Source organism: Spermophilus citellus, assembly GCF_964194105.1.
Source record: "Spermophilus citellus genome assembly, chromosome: 3".
Classification (NCBI taxonomy): Eukaryota; Metazoa; Chordata; class Mammalia; order Rodentia; family Sciuridae; genus Spermophilus; species Spermophilus citellus.
The window spans coordinates 72,344,473-72,362,688 of record NC_138184.1 but is presented as its reverse complement, the minus strand read 5'-3'; the positions used below and the strand labels follow the sequence as shown (position 1 = coordinate 72,362,688).

The following is an 18,216-nucleotide window of genomic DNA, read 5'->3' as shown; positions in this document are numbered from 1 at the left end:
GTTTCTAATTATAAGTTGTATGATTGGGATCCAGTTTGTTTTCTAGAGTGACAGGTAATTCTGATTTTCACTTATTGAGTTATCTAATGTTTCATTCCTGGTATGATATGGTACATTTGAAAATCCCTTTTGGGGAAAAATTTGGGTCTTTGGGAATTACATTACATTCCCTTGCTCTGACTATTCATGTATCAGTACTTCACTGTTTAAATTGTTATAGTTTACATGAGTTTTAATTTCTAGCTCAGCATGGTGGTTTATGCCTATAATCCTAGGGTCTGGAAGCCAAGGCAGGATTGTAAGTCAAGATCAGTATCACCATTTTAGTAAGACCCTCAGCAACTCTCAAAATAAAAAAGACTGGAGATGCTGGGGTTGTGGTTTAATGGTAGAGTGCTTACCTAGCATGTGTGAGGCACTGGGTTTGAGTCTCAGAACCACATATTTATAAGTTCATTAAATAATGATCCATCAATAACTAAATATATATATTAAAAACAAAAGACTGGAGATTTGGGGATATAGTTCAGTGGTAAAGCATCCCTGGTTAAATCCTCTGTGGAATAAAAAAAAAAAAAAAAAAGAAAAGAAAGAAAGAAAGAGGATTAATTTAATTTCTGGTGTGGTTAGTCTCCCAATTAATCTTTTTAAATTTTCTAAAAAATATTTTTCTATTTTCACACATAACTTTAGAATTTAATATGTTAAGGAGGAACTGCCATCTTTATGCCACTGAGTCTTACAAGCTAATGAATGGTATGTATTTCCAGTTTTATTTCTTTTGAGTTTTCTTTATAAATATTTACATTTCTTAGCCTAATGCAATAGTGTGTGCTTATAGTCCCAGCTAACAGAGAAGCTGAGGGGGATTGTTTGAGCCCAGGAGTTTAAGTTAGCCTGCACAATAAGGTCAGAGGAGATTGACATTTACTTTTCTTATTATATTCTAGATTTAAAAAAAAAAAAAAAAGTAAGTTTTCCTTTATATCTTGTAAAGGTACTTGGTGATACCTGATCTCATGTTAACTGTATCCAGCTATCTTATTGTCTTATTTTCTATGGTAGTTGTGCCAATTGATTCTCTTATAGATCATATCCTCCTTAAATAATTCTACATTTTATATTCTCCTCTCCAATTTATTCTTGCCTAACTATGTAGGCTGGGGCCTCTAGAACAATGCTAAATTATAAATTTAGCATAAATTTATAATTTAGCAAATAAATTTATAATTTAGTAAAATGTTTAGCTTCTGAACTTGATTTGAAATAAGACAACTTATTCAGTTAAGGAAGGATTCATCTATTCCCATTTAAATGAGTTTTAAGTCAGAACAATACTGAATTTTATCAAAATGCATCTAAAGCATTAACAGAGGTAACCATACCATTTCTTTCTTTATTTTAACATTTATTTCTTGTGTCAATTAACATATAGATTTAAATTAACAGTTTCCCCAGATTGAACTTCCTTGCATCCCTGAAGAAAAAACCTTATTTGGTCATGTTACTTTTTCATTTAGGATTTTACACTGACATTCAGAAATGAAATAAGATTAAAATTTATTATGTTTTACCTTTATTAGTATTAATATTAGTATTACCTTTACTTTATTCGTTTTAATTTTTTGGAGACAGAGTCTCATGTTACCTAGGCTGGTCTTACAACTCTATAGTGATCCTCCTGCTTCAGGCTCTTAAGTAGCTAGAACTATAGGCATGTGCCATAGTACCTGGCTATCTCTGTTACATTTTGATGAAAATATTATGTTCTTTAAAAAAAAAAATCGTGATTCTGGAAGTCAAACCCAGAACCAAGTAAGTGCTCTACCACTGAACTATATATGCCAGTTTCAGTTATCTGTCTGTTCCTTAAGATTTTGTTATGCTTTCTTGGTGAAGCTTTCTTACTTTGATGACTTTTGGTGGATTTAGGTTAACTTTTTGATAGCATCTCAATTTCTTCTACAACAATTTGGCAGTTTTAGTAATCTTATTATTTTCCTCAAAATTCATCTACTTTCAAATTTATTTGCACAGAGTTCAGCAAAGAAATCTATTATCCTTTTGATTTATTCTTATCTGTTATTATTTCCTATTTGCAACTACTTTGGATATTTGTGTTTTTTCTTTCTTAATTAAGCAAATAATTACCTATTTGGTTGCTACTTGTTTGAACATGGGAATCAGGAGAGTGAGAAAGCCTTTAAAACAAAAGAAATCAAGTTTTGATACCAGGAATATATACCCAATAGCAAAAAGCTGGCTTAAGGCCAGATAGGAAGCTCCCTACCTCCTTACCATTTAAACCTAGAAGGATCCACAGAACAATAGTACCATCATTATTACCACCTCCCTCACTCCCAGAGGCTTAACAGTATACAAAGTTCATTCACACACTGGTCTCACTTGAACCTTATAAAAGCTAGGCACTTGGCCTTATTGCTTGTAGGTTCACAATAGGAAACAGGCTTAGTTAAAGGCAAATCATTGTTCTGGAAAGAGTCAGAAGACCTGGTTCTGGTCAGGTCTCTGCCTTCTGGGACACTCAGTGTCCACACACCTAACTCGAGAGGCTGGGTTAGCACAACTCTTCAGTTTTCAAGGAAGATTTAAAACAGCTAATGGATGGACAATGGCAAAGTGCCAAGGACTACTACGTGTGGTCTCCATGAAGGACTTCTTGATGCTCAGTGCAGACTGCTTACTATGTCTGTATAAAACCTAGAGTGAGATGCTGTGATTATAGGGTTCTTTTCTTTCATACAGGGCCTTATCATTCTTTAAATCAACATATATTGTTTCTGGAGAATGACCAATATAAAGGCAACTCTGATTTCAGACACTGAGACAACTGTAAAAGGTGAACGAATCCACATTCCTTCTTTTTGCCCCCATAGGGAATGTGTCACAGAGACCTACTCTCTGCCAACAGTTCTGCTTTCAAAAATTATTCTGTAAAAACAGTCTCAAAGAGTATGCTAAAAGAGTCATTTACATCACAAAAAATTGGACACAAACTATAAGTCCACAGTTAAGGAGCTAGTTAAGTAAATCACTGCATTCATAGGACAGCAATCTGGATAATCAGCAAGCAAATGCTTCAGAGGACTATTTATTAAAGTAGATGAAAAGTCAAGATACAGTAACAAGTGGGGAAAAAGACTGGAAATACAGATATCAAAATGTTAACAGGATTATATTTAAGAGACTTGATTATGAATAAAGTTTATATTTTTTCTTTGGCCTTTTACTTTTTCTAAAATTTTCATGAAATATAAAAATTTCACACCACACACACACACACACACACACACACACACACACACACACACACACCTTTTATAATCAGAAAAGGTTATAAAAAGAAAAAGAAAAATCAGTCTGACTTCTTTTCCTGTGTCTTCCAGTGCCTTACCAACACTGAAGTACAGTAAATATGTGTAGACCTGAGAAAGCATCCTAGCCTATAGGCTATCTCAGCCTTTGCCCTTTCACATGAGTCAAATATGCACAGAGCTTGGTGAGGAACTTTGAAGGACTTTGAGGCTGGTGGAAGACTGGGCTTGACTTTTTTGCTTCCACATTCTAGGAGTCAAGTTGACCCAAAAGTTTGTGAAGGCCCTAACTATGAGAGTGCTAACTGGTGAAAGGAGAGAGGAAGGTCTCCCCAGATAAGGTCACATAAAGCTTGGTGAATGAATGAGTACCCAGTGTCCAGCTGAGCTATGCAGAGAGGCGTGATTCTTCTTCGACCATCTGCTGTCCGAGTCTCAACTTGTTTCTTCAAAAGATTCTGGCAAAGTAGAGTTAAATAAATGAATGGAAAAGTCTCTGCCAGTTATCTCCAAATATCAAAAAATAAAGTTGCTTATTTTTTTTCTTTTTGTGATAAGAACACTTAGCATAAGATCTACCCTCTTCGTAATACAGTACTGTTAATTGTAGGCATTATGCTATACAGTAGATCTCTAGGACCAAACAACTTAGACTTTGTACCCTTTGACTAATACCTCTCTGTTTCCCCTTCCCACAGGCCCTGGCACCCACCATTCTCCTCTCTGCTTCTGTGAGTTTGACTATTCTAGATTCCACATGTCAGTGCTATATAGTATTGGTCTTTCCATGCCTGGCTTTTTAAAGTTGTAAACATTAAATTGTTGTAAACAATTTAATTTTAATGTTTAAATACATATAGCTTTTTGTATGTCAGTTACACCTTGCTACAGTGGGTGAAAATAATAAGGCTTCTAAGAAAATGTATTTTAACTTCCCTTTTTACAGTTTTGTGGGGTTTTTTGTACAAAATTAAGCCAGTTAGTTAATCAAAGAATAAGCATTTTTTATCAAGGTATGTACTTGACTTCAGGCACAGTAGAGAAGCAGACAAAAAGCACCCAGTTAAAACAGCTCCAAGCACCTATCTATCATCAGCACCACATGTGGTACTATGACCAAATCCCAGGACTGTAAGCACATGCCAGGCTGGACAACATCTCACATCTTTGGGGTTCCATGAGGAAACTAAAGGACTGAAACTGAACCTGTGGGCACACTCTCATCATTAAGCTGGTGATTTTCAAACTGACTTTTTCCATAGAGTCCCTTCTTTTGTGAAAGGTTTTTATTTATACACTCTGTCTGAATTACCTAGGGGAGGTCTTTCAACCCACAAAAGCTCCTGGAGATGGTTTAAATTCTAGGGTAAGCTCAACATTTCCTACTCTGCTCTTATCCCATTTCTAATCCCCTGTTCCTACCAGTGAAATGTGGGTATTTCCAAATTAAGAGGGGGAAACCACAAGTTTCCTAAGGGCAGAGCCTAAAGCACACTGTTCTCAGTATGTAGAAATTCCTAGAAATATGACCAGGTGAAGGTTTGGTAAGAGATGAACTGTAGGGCTTCCTGGTACAAGGCAACTTTGGAAAAAGGTGCTTTAAGCCCCATTATTGTCTTATGCAGGTTCAGGTACTAGGACCAACCGGACCCATGCAGGTTAACTATGGATCCTGCACCAGGCTCAGTACCTTCTTCACCTCATTCATGACTATGGTCACATCTTTGTGCCCTGTCCAAGCTGTACCTGCCTGTTCCCTTTTCCTTGTCCCCTGGGTATATAATCCTGGGTTAAGCCCTCACCTTCCTAATATCTTCCAGACTCTCCCCGTTGACAACACCCGCGACTGAGGATGCTGAGCCCATCTCTCTGGTTGTGGCACTCTTCTGGTCTAACTGCTGCTGTTGCTGCCTCCGTTGGTACTTGAGCATCTCTGGGTTCTCGATGACAGCTGTGGAGAGCTGGGCCTCAGTCATGATGGCCAGGCTCTTGCCATAGGTGGACTGGTGAATGCGGCTCTGTGGAAAGCAGGGAAAGGTTCTATACACTGGTATATCACTATGGTCAATGCTGCCCATCATGAGTGCACTGAGGCACAGGTTTTCCTGGCTCTGAAAGCAAAAAGGCTGGGAGGCTAGCTCTCCATCACCTCCCACCCAATTCTGCCTGTCCCTCATTAGACAGCTCTGATGGAAGTCTCAGATCGTCACTAGATGTTTACAGACTACTATGTATCTATTGCTGGGGATGATGGTGAATACTGACAAGAAAATTCCTGGTACAAAACAAATAGCAATAAATACCACCTCAATTGGTGCAGATAACCAAATTGCTAACTCAAGGTTCTTAAGTAACTCAAAGCACCTAAATATTCTCAGGGTACCAGATACTGAAAGCAAGAGTCTACTTTCACTGCTCTTATCAGATGGCAGCCACCATGGTGGGATAGTTTCCATGGGACAAACAGTGTCTCTAAGAGCAAGGAAGATTGGCACATCAGACCTAGGGAGATCCTTCTCTGCTCTTCCATGGTCTCTCCCTTCTTCTCTGCTCTCCCTTGGTCTCTCCCTTAAGATGCCCGGATCCTTCTGAGCAGGATCCTTTCCCATCCTCCTAGGCCCCATTAGCTCTGTGCCATAACAAGCTAAATAGCAACCCCAAGAGAACAGAGAGTGTCCCCAGCATATTGTAGTAACTGGTACTCATGAAAGTGTAATGAGGAACAGATTAACACAAAGATGTGCAAATGACCAGCCCTATCTTGCCAAGAACAGGGCAAGAACAGTTAATAGGCATGCTTCACAGCAGAGGATGCTGGGAAGGAGGAGACAACTTTCCAGGAGAGGGGCTTTGGAACTTAATCCTGCCAGGCTTAGGTATAGCCAAGAAGCTTCCTCCTTTGACATCTTGGCTCCTAAACAGCCCCTGGAATCTCAGCCAGAATTCAGTTTGGTCAAAATTTTCCTCGTGTAGTAACACAAGGTCACTGTTGATGATAACCCTAGCCAGACAGAGTTATTACATAGGCTTTCATAGTGATTCTCCAAGGAAGTATACAGTGATCCCTGGGTACCTGATAACAGAGACAAGGTGGAATGAGGATCCCTGGCCACTGAGACACTCATTTCTTCATTGAAAAATGATTGCCAGGTACTGTTCACAAGCCATATCTCTGCCCCAAAGGGTTTACTCTTAGCAGGTGTCACACAGCCAGTTAAGAGGGAGCTTCCTCCAGCAATAGGATCACTACAGAGAAAGCTGCTGACCTACTCTGGGTTTTCAGAAGCCCTACATCTGAGTAAATGTTGGCAAATGTCTACTGATAGAAACCAAAGATTCCTAAGTCTATTGGTGGGTAAAGCAGAGTCTTTTTCAAAGCTCTGGCAGAAGGACACACAGATGCCATGTTTCAGGCAGAGCACAAAAGAAGAAACTTGGCCCAAAGGCAACAAGTCTAGTTCATGCTTTAGTTCTTGTACTTAAGGGTCACATGTGGTCACGGCAAAGGGCCATGCTATTTTCTAAGGCTTAGTTTCCTCATTGATGTAACAGATAAGGGTTGCCTTCAAGGATTTTGAATAGTTTAAATAATACATGCAAAATACATGACCCAAAGTCTGACATTCAGTAAACGTTAAGAAATGTCCAATATTACTATTATAATTGCTGTTAAGTCAGTATAAGACAATGAGATGGGAAAAGTGACATACAGGGACCCCTTGGGAGTCACTCCAGCTCTCTCCCAGGGTGAAAATCTCCCACTGGTAGCTTGTTAATGGCATTAAAAAATGGTCTCAAAGTTTTATTCTTAATTCCAGGACTTGTTTCTGACATGAATAGAGAATTATTAATTTATTTTTTGAAGAAGATAAGAATTACAATTTATAAAAGGCAAAGACCCTCTAATACTTAAAGAAATACCAATTCAGAAGAAGGTCCAATCAAATTGGTCTCCCAGAGTTATTGTGGCTATTTCTGTGGTCACGGAACATGTAAAAGTACAAGGACCTACCTTTTCCTCCTCACTGAGGGGGTCTCCAAGCTCATCCTGGGAGAAGTCGAGGAATGCCACAGAGCCATCCATGGAGCACACCAGGATGCCCAGCCCATTCAGAGTCCTGAAACAGATAGCTGTCAACAGCCTGTGGACAAGTGCCTGAGGCAGACAGAAATGCCACAATAGCCAGCCTGTGAGGATGGCTGAATAGTAATCTAGGTAGTTGCTGGAAACCCACGGTTCCCTTCTGAGGCTTGAAGATGGGATAGAGAAAGTGAAGCAATAATCACATTCCAGAGGGTCCCTGGTACCCTTTAGTTTTAGGCACATGTAAAATGCATCTCTTACCATGAATTTTGTAAAAATTTTCAACTTATTTTTTAAACCATTTATATAATATCTTAAGGAAGTATGTCTACTATAAAACTATGTGGATAACAGTTTTTCTGAGAAGGCATTTTTCTTTGGCATATCCTACCTTGGGCAGGATATTCCCACAATATCAGGCATAGAACTACTACTATTTCCTGAATCATGTATGAGCAGAACCTTGGGGTCTGTGCTGCCTTAGGAGATGCTTTGGTTGCCTGGCCTTAGGATGCTTTGGTTGCCTGGCCTTAGTCATATCCAGGAGATCTCGGATCTTTTCATAGTTTATATACCTTAAGAATCCACCTTACCAGGAAATATCCATGATGGATTTGTCAAACAGCTCATGGATGACAACCAGAGGCCGTTTCAGACACGTGAGCTGCAAAATAAGGAGCAAAGGTTAATGGAATTAAGAAACCCTTTTTGTGTACTCAGCTCAGTTAATACTACCAGCCCAGAAGTCTTGGTCAGAATTTCTGCTGACATACATAGTATTATTCAACTCCATCCAGACAGCTACTGTGGGAAACAAAAGTCTTCCAGAAATATGCACACTATAGTGGTCCCATCTCAAGGCTTGCCGTACTCTGGCAAGGCAGATGGCTTTATATATACAGGGCAGAGTGGAAGGGAATCATTCCAGGGAGGAGCTTAGAGGTTCTACCAAGCAGGGGATGAGGCTCAAAAAGAGCCCAGCTCATTTTCTCTGGGCCCATAAAGCTCTTGTACACATTACCCAAGGCATGGTATAATCAGTTATCTAAAGTCATACAGGCTTACTCTGTAATATGTACAGATACCTGGTAAATACACAAAACTGTACAAATTGCCTTTAATCTAGACCCAAAGTTAATTATTGTAAAAATTGTTTTTTATACTGAGGATGGAACCCAAGTGTGCTTTATCACTAAGTTACATCCTCAGTCCTTCTTTTTTTTTTTAATATTTATTTTTTTAGTTCTCGGCGGACACAACATCTTTGTTGGTATGTGGTGCTGAGGATCGAACCTGGGCCACATGCATACCAGGCGAGCGCGCTACCGCTTGAGCCACATCCCCATCCCCTCAGTCCTTCTTAATTTTTGAAACAGTCTTGCTAAGTTGCTTACGGTCTTACGAAGTTGTTGAGACTGGCCTTGAACTTTCAATTCTCCTGCCTTAGCTTCCTGAGTCACTGGGATTACTTTGATGAACTATTTTGTTATGGTTTAACTTTTGCAAGTATTTATTTTTCTCTTCGAAATAAGGCACTAGTGTGTCTGCTTTTTTACTTAATGCACAGTGAGTATGTCATTGAATATCCTGTAAAAATATTGTTTGGATGACTACATAATAATCAGCATGTTCATGTTCACTATCTAGTCCTCTTTTGTTGACTGTTCTACAACCATGGTGAACTCCATCTCTTACATACAAGTGTATGGCTACCCTGTTGTCGTGTCCTAAGCTACAGTGTCAGGGTTACCAGCACCCCAAGAGTTAATTCCTGCTTGGGGGTGTGAACTGGCTGGGAAAATAAAAAGCCTGAAAATAATCGATAAGGCATGAAAAACAAGAGGCAGAAAATAGTTTTAAATGCTGGGGCCTGGTGGGTCTTCCAGCCCTGATGGGAACCAGAACTGAAAAAGGAAAAAGACGCAAATTCTTTATTTAAGGGGAAATACATTAAAAGGTTTCGATGAGGTAGGCTTCTTGAGGAAAACAGGATGAAGATGGGAAAAACAAGTTGTTTGGGGCTAGGAAGGTTACCTCCAGGGGCTGCCTTTGAACCTAGGGCTGTGACCTAAGGTAGGGTGTCAGCTTTAATCTCGGCAATCTGCAACCCGTGGATTCACAACAGGAGTTCTCAAAAACACAATCCCCTGTCTTATGATGGCTCAAACAAACCCATAATTCATACATGGCTTCCAACACTGCAAGATTGTGGGTTGAATGGGAACACACTTCTTTACAGATAATGGGCTCTGTCCTGGAGTTTCCAGGAGGCTGTGATGCTAAGCTTTACACTTAGAGCCTAAGATTGGTAATGTGGTGAAGGAGGAGATGTGCTCACATAAGTTCGGGGAGGAAGCTCCAGTATGAGCTACCTAATATCTACTTAAGAATCTTGTCCTCACCCTAATTCTAATTCCACAAAAATAATAGCTTTGCCTCTCTTTCCATAAATGTACCTAAGTACCCTAGAAACCTGGAGCCTGTGTGACCACCTGATCTTGGCATTCTAAGAAACAGGAGCAGTACCATGAATGGTCCATGGGATGGCATAAACCAGGAAAAACACATCTTGAACTGGTCCCTATGACATTAGGGTTCAGGTTCCAGGGTGGGTGTTAAATGAATACAGAATACAAGGTCTCTGAGGAAAAATAAAGTCAGGTATGGTGGCACAGGTATCATCCCAGTGACTCAGGCAGCAGGACAATCAAGTTTGAGGTTAGCCTCAGCAATTTAGTGCCGCAAAATAAAAACTAAAAAGCACTAGGGATATAGTTTAGTAGCAAAGCACCCCTAGGTTCAATAGGTTTTTTAATAATAAATCTAGCCAGAAGATAACCTTCAAACTCATAACTTCAATTCCATTCTGCTTATGGAGAAGTTTAAAAAAATTATTGTATGTACATCTGGCTTTATCAGATTTTTAAAAAATATTTACTTTTTAGTTATAGTTAGACATAATACCTTTATTTTATTTATTTATATGTGGTACTGAGGGTCAAACCCAGGGCCTTGTACCTGCTAGGCGAGCACTTTTACTGCTAAGCCACAACTCCAGCCCACCTGGCTTTATTAGATTTTAAACCCAAGAGGGTTCAAGGAGGGACCTCAGGGCTCAGTGACACGGCCATGTCTTCTGCACTGCAAGTGAAAATGTCTCATGTCATAAAACATCAGTCTTAGCTCAGCACAGTGGCACATAGCTACAATCCCAGTGGCTCAGGAGGCAGAGGCAGGAGGATCGTGAGTTCAAAGCCAGCTTCAGCAAAAGCAAGGCACTAAACAACTCAGTGAGACCCTATCTCTAAATAAAAAACAAAATAGGGCTGGGATGTGGCTCAGCGGTCGAGTGCTACTTGCGTTCAATGCCCGGTACACTCCCTGACACCCCCAAAATCATCAGCCTTTGAGCTAAGGAACTTAATAGCCTTTCAGAGCTCTAACTTGAAAACTATCACAGTTTTATTCTTCAATTCTCATGTCTCAACCCGTCACTGAATATTTGCTGAGAATCTGCTTGGTGTAGGGCAGTAAGTTAGGAGCAGAAGGGGCACAGCACCTCCTCTTTGGGGTTGCTGTCTAGTAAGGAGTCATATGCTTAGCTTTAACAGAAACTGCCAAACACTTTCCTCACCAGTAATGTATTACTTCCAGCTAACCATATCCTTGCCAATACTTGGTACTCTCTCTTTTGTTTTGGGTCCTGGGAATTGAACACAGGATTTTACTGAGCTACAACAGCAGCCCTGCTCTTTTTGTTAAATTTTAGTCATTTTCCTCCTAAGTATGTATTCAAAAAGACTTATTCAAGAATATTCTTTTCAGCTTTTGGTCATAACATCTCACAACTGGGACAATCTTAATATCCATCAAAAGGAAAATGCATTAAACAAATTGTGATATATTTATACAGTGGAAGATTACATAAGCAATAACAGGAATAAACTATTGTCAGACATACACAACACACATGAATCTCAAAAACATGCCAAGGGAAAGAAACACAAGACACAAAAAAGTAAACACTGCACAACTGTATTTATATGATGTTCAAGAGCAGGTAAAACTCATCGAAATGAAAAGAGGCTGCTAAGGATGATTATCTTGGTGGGAGTGGAGGGAGGATGGCTTTTTAATTGGTCAAGATCCCACCCTCCCTCTACCCGCACCAAGGTGGTAGTGATACTGGTGTAAACATGCACAACAGTTCACTAAACTGTATCTACAAAACTGAATATGCTTCACATATACTATATGTCAATACAAAGCAAGCAAATACACTACGCCAACTATAGTACTAACTGCTCTGGGTGCTGCCCCCCAGTCTAGACACAAGATCTGCTCTAGCTGGGGATTCAGCAGCCTTTTCTAGCTGTGTCAGTACTTCCTTCTATGCAGTAGGAAAGCCTGCAGGTTTCTAGGAGGAGGGGCTGATCCCAGGTACACAGTGAAGTACATACTGAACATCATCAATAGCAGTCTCCCTTCAAGGCTTCCAAGCTTGCCACTTTCCCAGTCCACACCTCCCACCCTACAGCAAAAGCTCAGTGTGGTGGCTCACCCAGACAGAGAGTGAGCGATCCTTGCTGCCAACAGCACAGCAGCAGTAAGGGCAGCTGGGCTTTGCAGAACTCCCATTCTTCTGCTTCTTTTTGAAGATTTTTGGGTTGAATTTCTAAAACCAAGTAACACATGTTAAAATGGTAATCAAGCATCAAGTATATACCTCATGCCTAAGCATGAGAAACACACTGAAATCCCAAGCCACTGATAGGAGTTCCTCACAGAGCCTCTAGGCCCGGTACTGAGCATGCATTAGATAATTTTTATAACTACCTAGGAGGTATTTTGCTGATGGTGCACTAGAGACTTAGTGATGTCAGAAAACATGCAGAGTAACTAAATGAGTAAATGGTGGAATGAGGCTTGAAGTTAGTATTCCTAAATGCTCGATTTTTGGAGTCAGAAGCCAAGTCAAAGAGATGGGAGCTACTAGAACTGGTCCTATCAATTCCTCCTGGCTTGTCAGTTTCCTAGGACCTGGGGGAGAAGCTAAGCCTGCAAGGGGCTTCAGGGACCAGGACTTGCTTACTCTCCATCTCCTATGGGAGGCCAAAGGGACTGGCAGGAGAGAACTGATCCATGTAATTCCCTTTCATCTCAATATCTTTGTTGTCCACAGTCATACTTATCTAGCAGAAATGTGTTCAGCCAGGGCTGGGGTTGTAGCTCAGCGGTAGAGCTCTCGCCTAGCACGTGCAAGGCCCTGAGTTTGATCCTCAGCACCACATAAAAATAAATAAACACAGATATTGATTCCAAGTACAACTAAAAAAATAAATAAAAATAAATATTTTTTTAAAAAAGAAAGGTGTTCAGCCAAAGAGGCTCATAAGATCTCCCAGGGGTCAGGCACAGTGGCACATGCCTGTAATCCTCCCAGTTTGGGAGTCTGAGACAGGAGGATCTTGAGTTCAAAGTCAGCCTCAGCAAAAGTGAGGCACTAAGCAACTCAATGAGACCCTGACTCTGAATAAAAATCATCAAAATAGGGCTGGGGATGTGGCTCAGTGTTTTAGTGCCCAAGTTCAATCCCTGATATCCCTCCATCCCCCAAAAAAGCCAATCTGAAAAAGCTACATGCTGTATAAAACAACAATATGACACTCTGGGAAAGGCAAAACTGTGGACCTTTATTTATTTATTTATTTTTAGTTCTTCAAACATTACATAGTTCTTGACATATCATATTTCATACATTTGATTCAAGTGGTTATTTATTTATATGCAGTGCTGAGAACTGAACATACTATGCTAACTATAGTACTAACTGCATGTTTTCTCACCTCACTGAGCTTCCCAAGAACTGAACCCCCCCCCAAAAAAAAAACCCAAATAAATAAGTAAAAACAAACAAACAAAAAACAAAAACAAAAAACCTCTCAGGGTAAGCTGGTTGCCTTTTGGAAAGGCTGCAAGCACCCTAAGACTGTTCTGGATTAAGAGGTGGGCAGGAGTTCCTGGAATTCCAAGTGAGGGCTTCTAAGAGCAGGGTCAGATAACCTAGAGGGGTTTTCACTCCAGGGGACAGGCAGGAATGACCAGGGTTACACAGAAATTGGAAAAAACAGAATCCTGGACTTGAGTTTCCACTACTACTGGGTAGGCTGTAAAGCTACTCATTGAGTTTCTGCTACTAATGAGTGGGCTTTATAAAGCTTTGTGAAGCTCTGTGAGCTTCCTATGAGGCATATATTATTTTCTCACAGAGCTGCTCTTAAAGTGACCATGAGACTCACAAGCACATTTTAGGAACAAGGCCCTTAGTTTCAAATAAAATCCAACATAGACTACAAGATAAAAATTTTGAGGAAGCAATATTTAACTACTATAAAATTTATTTTTTGAAGTACAATATATGATATCTACTTTTAATTTAAACAAGTAATGATGAGCCCATTTTGATCACGGTCCCAAATGATCTTACTCTGTCATCAGCCCAAACCCATCAATCTATTTATCTTGTTTGATTGCAAATTCTCAAAGGTTATTTGCAGCTACTTAACAGCTGGCCTTGGTTAATCTTAAGACACTCTTCAATTAAAGTGATCCATAGGGATTAATGGTCTCTCATGCCTGAAAGATTAGCAGTAGTTATCTGGAGACCTTCACCCTCCACATCAAGACCAGATGTGCAAACCAGTGACCACCAGCATAAGCTTGCACCTATAACTACTGCTGAAGGAAATGGAGATAAGAGCACTGTTTTGGGGGTACCCAGAATCACTCTATGTTCAATGGAGTTACACAAGGGGGCACCATGCTGGAGCACCTGAGAGCAGACCTGAATATGGAAAACGTTGGTGTGGAATTACATTGTTCTAACCAAAGACTGATCTGGTGATATTTGCTATATTACAATTTGCACAAACAACCAACAAAAAAATCATAAGTATTATATTTTGTAAAAGTTGTTTTAAAATATTTAAGTGTAAAGAATTTAAAATGAAGTAAATACCAACATATGCTGACTCTGAGTCCCATCACCTCAGTCCCTTGTGTGGCCCAGTCTTTAGGAGCTTCCCTGAACAGCTTTCTACCCCTCAGGCTCTGAGGACACATGTAAACCACTGTAGTAGGACACTCAAGAAGGTACTGACAGCTGCCAGGACTTCATAAGGCCAGGCACACTCACCACAACAGTTACAGCTTTCCGGTGTCCCACAAAGTCCATGTTGGTCTTCCAGCCCTCCCGCTCGATGATCTGGGCAGTGGGGCCAGAATTGTTCATTGCATGGGCAGACACAAGGTAATGCCCATCAGGTGACCAGCTGAGCCGCAGTACATGGGTCGTTCCTCCACACTGAAAGAAATAACTTTGTTGAAAGGAGCTTAAAGTCAACTTTGTGACCAAAACTTGGGCCTCAAAGACAAAGTCAAACTGTGATTTACTAAGATATGATGATAGGGCATGAACCCCAAACTTTTGACTACTCTGAGAGTTGTCAACCAGATGACACAACAAAAAGGGATCTCTGTCACATGAGCATGGGAACTGTGATATCTTCTACACTCCCATAGGACTGAACACAGAACAACAGCACAGTGGGTATATGCTGGTGAGAATCAGCAGGAAGGTCAGTCCTTTGAAATGCCCAACTCCACATTCACCTACTGCTTCTGCACAGCACTGTTAATCCCAGCACACAGGGTCTATGAAGTATCCTCAAGAAATGCTGCCACAGAAGGCCTTCAACAAAATTCAGCACCCATTCATGATAAAAACACTGAAGAAACTAGGGAATAGAAGGAACCTACCTCAAGATCAAAAAGAATATATATGAAAAACCCAAAGCTAATCTCATAGTAAATGGGGAAAAACTGAAAGTGTTTCCTTTAAAATCTGGAACAGAGAAAGATGTCCACTTTCACCACTCCAATTTAAGACAGTGCTTCAAATTTTAGCCAGATCAGTTAGGCAGGAAAAGAAATAAAGGGATAAAAATAGGAAAGGAAGAAGTTAAATTATCACTGCTTGCAGAGATATGATCCTGTATCTGTAAGATCCAAAAAACTCCATGAAAAGATTGTTAGAGCTAATAAACAAATCTGGCGAAGTAATAGCCAACAAAATCAACATACCAAAATCAATAGCTTTCATATACACCAACAATGAATCTGCTGAGAAAGAAATCAGGAAAACAATCCCATTTACCATAGTCTCAAAACAAAACACAATACAACACAACAAACACCCCAAAACAAAACCTAGGAATAAATCTAACCAAGAAGATGAAAAACCTCTACAATGAAAACTATAGAACATTGAAAAAGAAATTGAAGAAGACATAAAAGATGGACACAAAAAGACCTCCCATGTTCATGGATGGACAGAATCAATTTTGTTAAAATGGCCATGCCACCAAAGCAATATACTGATTCAATGCAATCCCCTTAAAAAACCAATGACACTCTTCACAGAACTAGAAAAAAGAGTCAGGAAATTCATCTGGAAGCATAAAAGACACAGAATAGCCAAAGCAATTCTAAGCCAAGAAAGCAATGCTGGAGACATCACAATAACTGACTTCAAACTATATTACAGAGTTATAGTAACAAAAACTACATGGTACTGGCATAAAACAGACATAGACCAATGGTACGGAACAGAAAACACAGAGACAAACCCAAACATCTACAGACATATGAACCTTGACAAAGGTGCCAAAAACATACTCTGGAGAGCCTTTTTAACAAATAGTACTGAGATAATAGGTTATCCATATGTAGGAGAATGAAACTAGATCCTTATCTCTCATCCTGCAAAAAATTCTATTAAAAATGAACAAAGATCTTGTAATTAGACCAAAAACTATGTAACTCCTAGAAGAAAGTATAGGGTCAGTACTCTAACATACAGGCACAGGCAACAACTTTTTTCAACAGAACCCCTAAAGCTCAGGAAATAATGCCAAGAGTGAATAAATGAGATGACATCCAATTAAAAAGCTTCTGCACGGTAAAGGAAACAATTAGGACTATGAAGAAAGAAAAGTGGAAGAAAATCTTTGCTAGTTACTCTCTTAACAGAAGATTAATATCTAGAATATACAAAAACTCAAAAACCCCAAATAAACCAATTAATAAATGGACAATGAATTAAATAGATACTTCTCCAAAGAAGAAATATAGCCAGGTACAGTGGCACATGCCTATAATCCCAGCAGCTCAGGAGGCTGAGTCAGGAGGATCAAGAGTTCAAAGCCAGCCTCAGCAATGGCAAGGTGCTTAGTAACTTAAGTGAGACCCTGTCTCTAAATAAAATGCAAAATAGGGCTGGGGATGTGGCTCAGTGATTGAGTGCACCTGAGTTCAATCCCAGGTAACAAAAAAAAAAAAAAAAAAAAAAGAAAAAAGAAATATAATGGCCATATATATGAAAATGGCCATATATGAAAAAAATGGCCATATTTTTAGCATTTAGGGAAATGCAAATAAAAACTAAACTGAGATTTCATCTCACACCAGTTAGAATGGCAGTCATCAAGAATATAAACAATAAAACACTTTTTGCACTGTTGGTGGGACTGTAAATTAGTACAACTGTTATGTACATCAGTATGAAGGTTTCTCAAAAGGCCAGGCATGGAACCACCATATGATGCAGTTATACCACACTTCAGTATTTATCCTAAGGAACTGAAGTCATCATACTATAGTAATATATGCATACCCATGTTTATAGCAGCACATTCACAATAGCCAAACTATGGAACCAGTCTAGGTGTCCCTCAATGGATGAAAAAGAAAATATGGTATATATACATAACGGAGTTTTATTCAGCCATAAAGAAAATGAAATTGTGTCATTTTCAGGAAAAAGGATGGAACTGGAGATCATCACGTTAAGTGAAATAAGTCAAACTCAGAAAGTCAAAGGTCGTATGTTTTCTTTCATATGTGGAAGCCAGTAAGGAAAAAGGAAAACAAGGTGGGGATGAATCTAAAAATCAAAGGGAGATCAGTAGTGGAAAGCGATCAAGTGGTGGGAGAGGGGAAGTGCTGGGGAGTGATACTGGCCAAATTATATTGCTATACTGCGTGCATGCACAAATATGTAACAACAAATTCCATCAAAATGTACAACTATAATGCAACAATAAAAAACGTGGGGGGTGGGCAAGAAAGAAAAGAAATGCTGCCACAGAGAAAGTTCCCTTGCTGATATCTGGGAGTTCAGGAGGAGTCTAGAGTGGAACAGATGACCATGAGATACCACCTGCTTCATTGAGCCTGACTCCTCACCCAAGGAATGGTGAGGATATCTGCAAAGAACAGGTCTGTAAAGTCCTCTTGAACTGTAAAAGGCACAGAAGCAAAGGTACTGCTCTCCTGACTTGGCATGATGGTTAAGGCAACATACCCCTTCACTTTATTCATCCTGCAAAGTGAGATGTGAGTCCAAAGCCAACCTCAAGGTCAGCATGGGCTACCCCTAAAGATTTAGGGGCTAACATCTTGACCTCATGGCACAGAGAAGGGTAAAACAAAGCAGGGCCTAAGTGCAATGAAATCACCTGCCTCAGAATCCTGTGTAGGATGACCCCCAGCAGAGGTTGAAGAGTACTACTAGTTCCTCCTAGTACTCAAAACTATCCTGTAGCTGGATGCAGTGGTGGTATGCCTGTAATCCCAGCAGGTCTGGAGGCTGAGGTAGGAGGTTCATGAATTCAAAGGCAGCCTCAGCAACTTAGTGAGGTTCTAAGCAACTTAGTGAAATCCATGTCTCAAAAATAA

General features: G+C 39.8%; 1 protein-coding gene across 4 annotated transcripts in view; it reads right to left on the bottom strand.

The window, feature by feature from the left end:
• The window catches only part of HIRA (histone cell cycle regulator), a 101,121-nt gene that overhangs the window by 44,405 nt on the left and 38,500 nt on the right, over positions 1–18,216 (bottom strand). For all 4 annotated transcript variants that reach the window (XM_081287828.1, XM_081287829.1, XM_081287827.1 and 1 more), the window contains 6 exons: positions 14,615–14,782; positions 11,981–12,094; positions 8,013–8,083; positions 7,348–7,453; positions 5,138–5,353; positions 3,708–3,793 (listed from right to left, as the gene is read on the bottom strand). In XM_081287828.1, coding sequence (XP_081143954.1) covers positions 3,708–3,793; positions 5,138–5,353; positions 7,348–7,453; positions 8,013–8,083; positions 11,981–12,094; positions 14,615–14,782 — 761 coding nt within the window. The remainder of the gene's footprint in view (positions 1–3,707; positions 3,794–5,137; positions 5,354–7,347; positions 7,454–8,012; positions 8,084–11,980; positions 12,095–14,614; positions 14,783–18,216) is intronic.